Genomic DNA, 11,754 nt, shown 5'->3' with positions numbered 1-11,754 from the left:
AATTCTCTGCCTCAGAGGGCGGTGGAGGCAGGTTCTCTGGATGCTTTCAAAAGAGAGCTAGATAGGGCCCTTAAAAATAGCGCAGGGGATATGAAGAGAAGGCAGGAACGGGGTACTGATTGGGGATGATCAGCTATGATCACATTGAATGGCAGTGCTGGCTCGAAGGGCCGAATGGCCTACTCCTGCACCTATTGTCTATTTCCACTTAAGGGTCTTTGACCTGAAATTTTATCACTGTCTCTTATCCTGTAGTTGTGACCTGATCGGCTGAGTATTTCCAAATATTTTGTTTTTATTTTAGATTTCCAGCATCTGCAGCTTATTTGCTGTCAATCTGATCAGTAGGTATGATGTTCAAAGTGTCATCGATTGGATGAGACCCTGGATTGAAAGACAGTTAAGAACATTTAATTTTGTTTATTGTTTAGTGCAAGAGGTTGTATTAAGAATCCTGGTTGTCAGAGGGTGTTGGTGGGTGAGTATAGGGAGATCAATGCAGTATTTATGAAGAAGGACATCATCATCCTCATCTACAAGTTGAAGAGGGAGAGGGAAAAGATTAAAATAAGTGCCCTATCTATTGCTAAATGTCAATATAAGATTCCGTCCGCAGGGATTGCCAGTTGATCAAGGCTACTGTGGGGCAAGTGGTTCACTCCGACAGATCAGCATTGTACATTACAGAAACATCTGAGTCTTGTGCTACTCAGATAAATGGCTGATCGATGGTCAGCGAGGACTTGGTGGGCGTTTATGTGAGACAGGCAAAAAATTAGCACTGAAGAGACAATTTGCAATTGAATACCATTGCTTTACACATATGATAGGTGAGGGGGGAAAGATTTAATGGAAATCTGAGGGGCAACGTTTTAACCCAAAAGGTGGTAGGCGTATGGAACGAGCTGCCGGAGGAGGTAATCGAGGCAGTTACTATCACAACGCTCAAGAAACATTTGGATAGGTACAATGAGGAGGTGCTTTTTCAAGTTATCATTGATTAATTCACAGAAACATATCCAGCCAACTTGTGCAAAACAGAGGTCCTCCACCTGCCCCCATTGCACTACTATCTACCGACAACAAAGACTCATAGAAAAGCCTTGGACAACACATTCCATATTTCAGGAGCTACCTCTCGGCAAAGGCAGACATCTATGATTAAAATCATAGTACTAACATAGCATTTCACTGACTGATGAAAAGTGTATTTGAAGACCAAGACCTCAAACCCAGCATACAACTCTGCCAGGCAGCAATGATGCCTGATCTATTTGGTTCTGATGCTTCTCTACCTGCAACAAGCACATCAAAGTCCTGGAGAGATCCCATCACACTGTCTTTCCAAAATCCTCCATGTCCACTAGAGGAACATAAGGAAAGAGAAGCAGGAATGGGCCACTCAGCCCCCCATGCCGGACCCGCTATTCAATATGATTAGGGTTGATCAGCCCCAGATGTTATCTCCTCTTCCGTGCCAGTTTGCCATGACTCTCGATTCTCTGATATTATAAAAATCATCTACTTCCTTTCAGAATACCCCTAACATCTCACTTCAGTTTTAAATAACTATCGTTCTCTCATTCACGTTTCTCCCATTAGTGGAACACATCAACATCTACCCTGTGATGCCCCCTAAACATTCGTTTCAATAAAATCACCCCTCATTTCCTAGACTCTGAAGAAGTTATACGAATCAGCCCGTGTTCTTTCATACATCAATTTCCCCAGTATTGAGACCCTAATTATACTCAGTTAACTCATTTGGGCTGGACACACTGCTCACATATCGTATACCAATTTCCTGAAACAGACATGCAGAAGTCAAGTTCTGGAGTAAGATGAATGCCAGAGATGTAGGTAGGGGTATCAGGATATTTAATTTCCATTATGGTGCTTTAAAGAGAGCATTTTATTGACATAGTTGGATGTGTGTCAGATTCAGAAATCATATTATGCTAGCTTTTCCTTAACTTCAACTACTTAATTTAAAATTCCCCAGTGGCCATGATGTGTTAAACCCAATGGTCTAGAAGTATCGTTACTACTCGTGCAATTTTTCTACAGCATCAATTTACCCCCATATTGCTCACCTCAATATGGAATCAACTGGAGTTTCACCTGTGAATTCTTCAAGTACTGGTCCAAGACTTGAACACACAATCCAAGCTAGCATACGTCTTGAGGGGATGTTGAACAAGCTTTGGGATGAAACATTATATGGAGGTCATCTCATGTGGACACAAAATGTTTTATTACACAATTCAAATCAAAGGAATTCTCCCCCCCAGTGCCCCGGCCAATAATATTCTTTAATCGCCTTCTAAAATCGATTATTTGGTTAATATCTCATGCTTCTGGGCACATAAGGGTTGGCATCTTCCCAACAATAAGAACTACATTTTACGGTGTAATTTAGTGAAAGCCCTTTGGTACTTGGAGATCATGAAAGGTGCTATGAGGTAATGTAGTTTTCATTCTTCTTAATTTTAGAATAAAGAACAGTACAGCACAAGAACCGTTTTGCCCGTAAAGTCTGTGCCAATACCACTCATGTATTTTTTTGCAATAATGTGGGGCAGATTATTTTGGCAAGGATATGGGAAATTGTAAAATGTGTCCATTAAACCAGCAAAGAAAGCCACTATTTTTCAAAATCGATATTTTCCACTGCTAATTTTATTTTATCTGTGCTCTTCCTAATGCAGGTATCTGGATTATTACTTGGTATTTTGTTCAGATATAAGAGGCATAATTAGCAACAGAACTCACGTATGAATATTTCCACTGAATTAAAATATACTGATGCCGGTGTTATTTGATGAAAACTGTTTTGTGAAAGCAATAATAACCAAGGCAACCCATTGATTTCCTCTTCCCAGTTTTGTTCACATTATTGAAGTCATTGCTGATTCATATTAAGCCTACACAACAATTTAAAAAAGATTAAGGCACTGACTCCCTCGCCCGAGTTGTCATTCTTTACAATGCAGCCTAAATAACAAGTCAATTACTTGTTTTTCACAAAAATGGTGGCATCACAATTAAATCCAAATCTGTTCACATGACGCACTTAACACACGCTCACATTATACTCCCTCTCCGGAAGGGATCCATAGACACAATTCAGGAGTGGGATTCTGAATGGCTTTACAATTTAACATAACAATTAAGATTTTTCATCATGACTCTACTGGTGCAACACTTAAAACGGCACCATGGCTTGAAATCTAAGGCACTCAGGATCACTTTAGTGTTTCGTTTCTTGGAAAGTATACATTGCAACAATTGCTGTAAATCTGTGAAACAATCTGTTAATTTGCTGAAGAAGGGTCTTGACCCGAAACGTCACCCATTCCTTCTCTCCAGAAATGCTGCCTGTCCCGCTGAGTTACTCCAGCATTTTGTGTCAACCTGCTAATTTGACAGTGTATCAATAGATTTCAGCATAACTGAAGCAGGGAAAACAGATCACAACTAAAATAGTGAGTAGTGCTATTAACGCTTTTGTACAATGAGTCAATTAAGAAGGTAATAGTATGTTGATCTTTATTACAATACGAATTGAACATAAGTGAAATAAATTTTGCTCCAATTATATAGGGCCCTGTTGACACAGCAGCTGGAGTATTATTTACTGGTCTGGTGATCCGACAAAAGAATATTAGCAATCGCATTAGTTTGCCATGTGTCTGAAGCTACATTCGTGTGCATTTGGAATAGGTGATTTTTATTGAAAAATACAAAATATTAAGGTGGCCTGACAGTGTGTATGCAGATTCAATGTTTTTCCTGATTGGTCTGGTCAGAACAGATATCAAAATAAATGTATTTATCCAGAAAATGTGAATTCTCTCAAGAAGCTTTGAGGTTCAGTCACCAATTATATTTTTAACAAAGATCAATAGATTATTGGATATTAAAGGAATCAATAGATACAGAGTTAATGCTGGAAAGCAGAACAGATTAACCACGATCTGCTTTAATAGAGGAGCGGATGTGCTGAACCCAACAGCCTATTATTGCTTCCAGTATGTTCTTATGCTTGGAAGGGGTACAAAAAGGAAACACATCTGGCATAGGATTAAATTTTAAAATCTAATTTAATTACATTGTACAAAAAAATTACTGAAATTGTGTTTGTTGGAATACCCCAAATAAAACAAGGCTTTGAATTAGAAAATAGCATTCAGTAAAGATTGTCATTGGACATGTGTAAGATTTATAACAAGATGTTGATGTAGCATCTCTTCATCAACAAGAAGATTTTATTCCAAAAATGTTTCATTTTAAAATATTCTTTAAAAATATTTGTTTTTTGCAGTAGTTGTTTTAAAAGGCAGCCACCGTCTTTGCAGACTTTAACACAACAAAAATCATATGATTTTTTTGTTTAAATCCACTTTTCATACAAGAATTGCTTGCACATTGAAAAACGCTAATTTGAAAATGGGTAACTTTTTGATTACAGTATTTACAAAGCAGAGCTGTACAATTTGAAAATAATTCAAATGGTTTTTCACAGAAAGCCAGGCTGGAAGAGTTGGGACAATTAGGCTAACTCTTGGGCCAATTTTCATTGTGATTATCTCACGCTCATGTACATTAGATTGTTCTTTGCAGACTATTTTCTTCCCCTGGGTATTACATAAGGCTGACATCTATAACATTATATTTTCCAAACCAGTTTTCCCTCTATCCATTTGCTCCTGAATACAGATTCCTGCTGGGATACTTTCCCATAAGCACAGCCTCATTGTGCTGCTTCATCAAAATAATCATTTCTCTGATGTGCTTTTGTTCCATTGACCAAAAAGGACATTATAGTCACATTTAGCCTTGTTCTGATTTTCCATTACTTTGCTGGCCATGAAGATGCAGAGCTAGACGGTAGTCCTGAAGTTTTGGATTACCTGGTATTCAGTTACATTGTGATATTTGCATATGAAGCCAAAAGATTTCGCAAATGTTTTGTGGACAGAAATTAATGGTCATTTTGAGCCCCTTAAAACAATAGCTCCCTGCAGTAAATAGATAGTGAAACATTTGTTTAATGTTTCACTATCTATTTACTGCATGGAGCTATTGTTTTATGAGGATGTGTTTTCACAGGATTGGGTGTAGGCCCAAATTATGGTGTTTATAATTTTCATGATAGGCCCATGCATGTGAATTAGATTAAAAATATATATAAACTACGTAAATTTTATTAATCCAATACATATTCAGAAGGAAAACCTGTAATAAGACCTATCTCATAATATGACTTGGTTTATCAGGATTCTCTCCCAGTAATGTTAACAACATGCATTGCTAGTTTTCTGCTCTTCTCCCACTTGTTAAGGCAAACCACAAGAACTATCTTGCCTGCAGTCTTTATCTTGCGGCGATTGTCACAATGGCCCCCATTACTCACATTTTTTATTTATAAAAGGACGCATTATGCCCCTCAACTTAAAAGCATTGAATTTCTTCTCACTCATCATTACAGAAAAAGATGTGATGTAAACAAGTTGCAAAAAACCTATTTGAGCAAGGTTATAACATAATTCACTGGGTCATGAGAGCCAAAGTACGTAGCACAACAGCTCCTTGACCATGGCAAATAGAACATTACGGCTGTGGCTGATATTATAAGTTCCAGTCCTGATTTAATTATGCTTGTGAGACCAGTGACAGACTGTAGGCTAGACACTTCCTCACAGGAAGAGAAAAGATAAAAAAAACATACTCTGGGTCAAAAGTCTTTAAGTTGTTAATTCCCTGCTCTCTGCACATTGAATACTTGGGTTTCCTCCTACTCTACTTCCTACATCTTTTTATTATGTAGGACACTATTTGCAAGCTTTGTTCACACCCTACAATATGGAATGCCAAAAAACGAAGGCCAATAAAAAGCATGGAACAGCAGATTTACAGAGAATGATAGCAGAGTTGGGAGAGAGAGGAGTGTCACAAATAACACCTAATATTAATTGTAAAACATATCAGCAAGCGCAGAATCTAAATATCATATTTAACCAAGATGATTATAGTGTCCCACAGATCTACAGGATCATAAATTTTCACTGGGAAATATAATTTTCACCCTTCAAAAATATTGATGGCGTTTGACAAATATTGCCCTTCGATGATGTTACACGATGCATAGCTGAATTGGCACTTGAAAGAGTTCTCATATCTATGTACACGATATAAGCTTACCAAATCATCAACATTTACATGTATAAAAATATAAATTTGGCTGTACAATAAGGATTTTATGTGGTATCATCCGATAGAGTGAAAAGCAGCGCTGCATTTACAGCCAGAATATGCACATTTAATGTGAATTTAGTAACAATCAATAAATCCTCCTTCAAGAAAAAACAAAGGAAAAGTTACATTTTCAATATAAACATGTTGCAATGCATTTTCAAGACTGCTTTGCAGGACCGACCACAATAAAGCAACTTCCATTTGAACGCAAATCCAATCGGCTCAACTGGAATAGCAAACAAATCTTGACATTGAGATCAGGACACAGAACTAAAGTTTCGCCAATAGCTAGGTTTCAATATTCACGTGAAAGGAAGAGAGAGCTAGACAATTATTTAGGGAGAAGATTTTTGGGTTTGAAGTGAAGCTGATGAAGATATGCGAGTGGCTGGTGATTTTGGTGATAGGAAAGTGTGAAGACCACAGTGGATTGAAATAACTGAATTGAAAGACACCAATAGTCAAAAGTAAATGTTGGGGGCTGGGCAGTGAGTTAAAAAACAGAGCCTTCAGGATTATACTTTCAAGATTATTCCCTGTGCCACACACTAGTCTGGCAGGGTATTTTGGGAAAGGGGGGGGGGGGGGGGGGGACAGGGGTAGGACATAAAGGAGTAGTATCAGAGGAGAGAAATGAAGCAAATATTGAGCTTAAAGTGTGCAAGGCCAGGACATGGAACAAAGAAAGTATGATTATCTGAACATTTATTTTACTCAAGCAGCCTGATTGGTATGGCAAATGAACTCAGCACACAAATCACCACATGGGATTTTTCTATTATAGCCAATATGGAAACATGGCTGAGGGATGGGCGGGATTGGCAGCACAATGCTCCAAGATACAGCTGTTTCCAGCGCAATAGTGGTAAGAAAGGAGGATGAGTTGCACTAATGATTAGGGAGAACATTATAACAGCATTTAGAGAGGATATCCTGGAGGGAAATGCCCAGCGAGGCCATATGGAACTCGGAAACAAAAAAAAAGGGAGATCACTATTATTTTATGGTATTATACTTTTGGCCCTCCACTATTCGACAAGAATTGGAGGAGGAAATATGTGAGGAAATCACAGATAGGTGTAGAAATAATAAGGTTGTAAATAATAGGTGATTGTAATGTCCCTAATGTTGACTTCTTAAGGAGCACTAAGGGATTAGGGCAACATTTGTTAAGTATACCCAGTAATGTTTCCTGAAACAACATGTAGATGTCCCTATCAGAGAAGCGGCTACATTTGACCTGCTGTTAGGAAACATGGCTGATGAGTGAGCTGGGGAGCACTTCGGGATAAGTTACCATAATTCTGTTAATTTCAAGATCATTAAAGATAGGACTGGTCCACAAGTTAAATGTTCTCAATTGGGGCAAAGCTAATTTTGATGGCATTAAGAGAGGAACTTGCAACGGTTCATTGGAACAGTCTGTTAGCAGGCAAAAAGGAATGTCTGGCAAGTGGGTAGCTTCTACACGCAAGACTGGGTCCGAGTTCAGGGTCAGCAGGCTCCTGTTAGTGAACGACAAAATTGGCAGGATAAGAGAACCCTAGCAGATAGGAATATTAAGGCTCTGGTCAGGAAAAAAAGGAGTCACAGGTCAAGGGGGGTCAAACAGGTTCCTTGAGGAGTATTAACATGGTGTGCTGCAGAGAAGGGAATGTAGGTAGATGATCAGTAACTACATATTGATGCTATCGTGGACAGTTAAGAAAGTTGTGTAAGGTTACAATATGATCTAGACCAACTGGGAAAGTGGGCATTGAAATGGCTGATGGAATTTACTCAGCCAAGTGCAAAGTTAAACCAGGTATACATCTGGACCTAGGAAAGTGTGACTGATCAGAAAGTCCTTGGGATATAGTACATAGTTCCCTGAAAGCAGAAACAGAGGTGGACAGAGTAGTAAAGATGTATCATATAATGTTATAGTTATACAACTCATTGGCAAGACTGCACTTGGAGGATTATGTGCAGTTTTGGCTGCTACAGTATAGAAAGGATGCAATTAACCCAACAAGGATGCAGAAAAAGTTCAATAGATCATTGCCTGAGTAATAAAAAGAAATTGGATAGCTAGGATTACTTTCTCTGGAGAAAAGGAGGTTGAGGGGTGACCTTTCAGATGTTTATAAAATTATGAGGGACATAGATAGGGTAGATAGTCAGGTCTTTTTCCCAGGGCATGGGTGTCCAAAATAAGACCATAGGTTTAAAATGAAAGGGGGAAGTTTTAAGGGGATTTAAAGGGCAACATTTTCCACACAAAGAATAGTGGGTATATGGAATGAGCCGTAAGACGTTGTGGTATAGGCAGGTACAATTACAACTTTTAAAAGATATTTGGTCAGGTACATGAATAGGCGAAGTTTAAAGGAATATGGGCTAAACACTGGTAAATGGAATTAACATAGATAGGCATTTTTGGTCAGCATGGAAGAGTTGGGTCAAAACGCACGTTTTCTTATTGCAAAACTCGGTGAATGAATTGTGTTCGGGTAAATAACTCCATAGGATTTCTATAGAATCAGGAAACCAGCAACACTTAATGGTTTATCACATCCACTGTAGTACTAAACACTAACATTTAGAATAGTTGCAACTTTTCAAAATATTTATTTTATGATTTATTAGAATTGAGAAGCTGCGAAGACACTTAGGTTTGCATCTTACCGTCGATGAAACTGTTCTCCATGAACATTTTTCTGCCTCATTATTTCTCCACAGATAGTCTAACTTATGCGAGATTATGGATTCATGACACCGTTCCAGTAATTTACCATTCACATGAGTTAACTGATGAATTAGGGTCTGCAACTGGATGCACGCAATCAAGAATGGAATCTCGGCAGCTTTGATTATTCTTGTGTAGTCTAGAATCACTTAAATATATTTGAGTCACTTTTACTATATTTTACCAAATCCTGAAAATTAAATATTTAAATTTCACCTCAAGTTGCAAAAATACCTCAAAGTCATACCTCATGTGTCAATTCTCTGCCCATAAGAGAGATGCATTGATAAGATGGCCAAAATTATCCTTTTTTTTTGTTTAACATTTTGAACAATGAATCTTAAGGAAACTCTAAAAATCATATATTATTTCTATATCCTCAAAAGAGGCTTGGATGCTATGAAATATCTACAAAATTTGAATTTTGTCTGCATTGGAATCAGTAGGCTTACTGGACTGGAACCAGTTCCTACTGGACTTAGGAATCTCTGCAAAGCAAACAGGAACAACGACTATAGCTCATCCATCACCTTTCCAACAATGTGCAAATGTGACTGAATTGTACAAGTCTGGCTTGCTGGCTTAAAAAAATTAAATGTTATTCTCAATAACAAGGATGCACTCCACTAATCACAGAAGGTCCTCCTTCAGTGCGATCCATGCTCAAACATAACCTTGGAAAAGGAGCAGGTAGTCAAGATAGAGGAATTCCTCAACAACCACTTACTGGATCTCTACATCCCACTCTGTCCTTTTCAGGAGCAGTCTCATAAATAGGTTCCTCTGAACTCTGTATCTAAAGATCAAGAGCATGGGACTAAAGTGCAAAGAAAGATTTGGGAGCAACCATTTTTAACTGATGACTTAGCTAAAACTACATAAATCCTTGGACATTTTACCCGGTTTAACTCAAGATGAACTCCGTCTAACTGGATCAAGGAAATGTGGGGTTTGTCTGGTGGTTTTGTTCAGAAATTCAATCATTCAAGATGTGATTGGCTCACTACCAAAGATCGAAAGATAGAATAAAGAAAAAGGGAGCACAATTTCATTAAAAGTATTATCCAAGGGAAGGGATTGATAGATATGATACGAGGGTTGAACTAGCAAGTTTGTTGGACAGTGGCTTTCCCCTGTTCTTAACATTTCTTATTTCCTGCATTAAAATAATTTGTGCCATTGCGAATCATTAAACTAAAAGTTTGTCAAATGTGTATTCACTGTGATAAAATGGACATTAAGTGTTAATCACACACATTTCAATACTTCATGGAAGGGCACAAATGAGAGAAAAACAGATCCAATTGTCAGAACATGTATTTGCATAAAACACACAAAGGAGAAATTCAGTGATTTCCTTCTCCCAGGGATCAGCTAAACTCACCACTTGTGCATGAGAATTAAGGCTACAAAGGTGTATTCTTCACAGTGACAATGAAATAGCAATTCACAGTGCTTTTAAGCAAGCATGTTGAGTACATGAACACTGAGCTAACCCAATAGTACCTACAGTATCTGTTCAAAACCCAGTGCTCTTTTCAGTTGGGTTTATAAAAAAAATGCATAGACCAAAGAAAAAATATTTTTTTTCCTGAGGTGAAATATGCACAACATAGATTATGTAATCTTTTGTGGGACACAGAGAGGTACAGTATATTACTGAATACATAATATGGCTTATTCTTCCACATTTACATTCGTCCAGATATAGAGCCTCATTCATAAGAATAGGAACGTGGAAGATAGGGGCATGTGGGAGGTAGAAAATGCAACATTACATTACCCAATATTCATGACGTGCATTTCTCAAATAATTAATGTAATTTCCTTAGGCTTATGCTTTTGATTCAGTCTGATCAGCATCAATGTATTCCAATTCGTCAAGAACAAGCAATGGTCTAGCACAGCTGGAGTTTGCATTCTCTAGTAGTATAGAATTATTGTTGCTGTTCTTCTCAAGTGGATCTGCATTGGCGGTACTTGTAAGTGGGAGGTCAACATTGCTCAGTGCACCCTTTAATTGAGGGCCCTCTGAAAGTGATATTTTCTCCTCCACCTCCTGCACTGAGTTGTTCAAAATAATAGCTGATGTTCTTCTTACATTTTCATTTCCAGATGGCCGCAGTGGTAATGGCACATGACCTTTATAAATATTCCATGCAAGAAGAAATATGAACATCATGATAAAGAGTACCAGGAAACCTTTCAATGTCAATTCAGTTTGAAGGTAATTCTGTATCATTGGCAAGGCAGCCTTGCGACCAGTATTGTCTGGTAAGGTAGACACACCAAGATGCACCTTTGTTGGAAATGGATGTTGATCTAATCCATGTTTAGATGTAGATAACTGCAGAAAATAGCTTGCTGTGACTTGTGAAAATTGTTTCCCAGCCACTGTTTCAACAGAAAGGCAGTCATACTGTCCTTCATTTTCCGTAGAAACATTAAATATTAATAATCCATCACTGAAGTGGAGGTATCTTGGATCTGTTATTGTAATTTCTCTTTTTTTGTGTAACCACTGCATTTGAGCCAAGTTGGATGTAGGATAACAATTCAAAACCATATTGTTTCCAGGAATAATAATTTGCTTTTCAGCTTTATAGATTTCTGAAGAAGATAATATTTGTCAGTATATCAGCAAAACAGGATTTCTAAGAAATACTAAACAGCACAAGCTATTAAAGATGACTTCAGTAGAAATTCTAACAAATGCAGAACAATTAAATTCTTTGCCAAATTTGCCAGTTAAAATAGTGTACTATTTT

General features: G+C 37.8%; 1 protein-coding gene across 4 annotated transcripts in view; it reads right to left on the bottom strand.

The window, feature by feature from the left end:
- Nucleotides 1-4,084: 4,084 nt before the first annotated feature.
- LOC116989508 (semaphorin-4E-like) overlaps nucleotides 4,085-11,754 on the bottom strand; it is a 42,927-nt gene continuing 35,257 nt past the window's right edge. For all 4 annotated transcript variants that reach the window (XM_033046970.1, XM_033046973.1, XM_033046972.1 and 1 more), the window contains one exon: nucleotides 4,085-11,596. In XM_033046970.1, coding sequence (XP_032902861.1) covers nucleotides 10,821-11,596 — 776 coding nt within the window. In that variant the 3' untranslated portion in view covers nucleotides 4,085-10,820. The remainder of the gene's footprint in view (nucleotides 11,597-11,754) is intronic.

Source organism: Amblyraja radiata, chromosome 29 (assembly GCF_010909765.2).
Source record: "Amblyraja radiata isolate CabotCenter1 chromosome 29, sAmbRad1.1.pri, whole genome shotgun sequence".
NCBI classification, from domain to species: Eukaryota; Metazoa; Chordata; class Chondrichthyes; order Rajiformes; family Rajidae; genus Amblyraja; species Amblyraja radiata.
The sequence above is the reverse complement of the archived record's forward strand: the minus strand, read 5'-3'. Positions and strand labels throughout refer to the sequence as shown.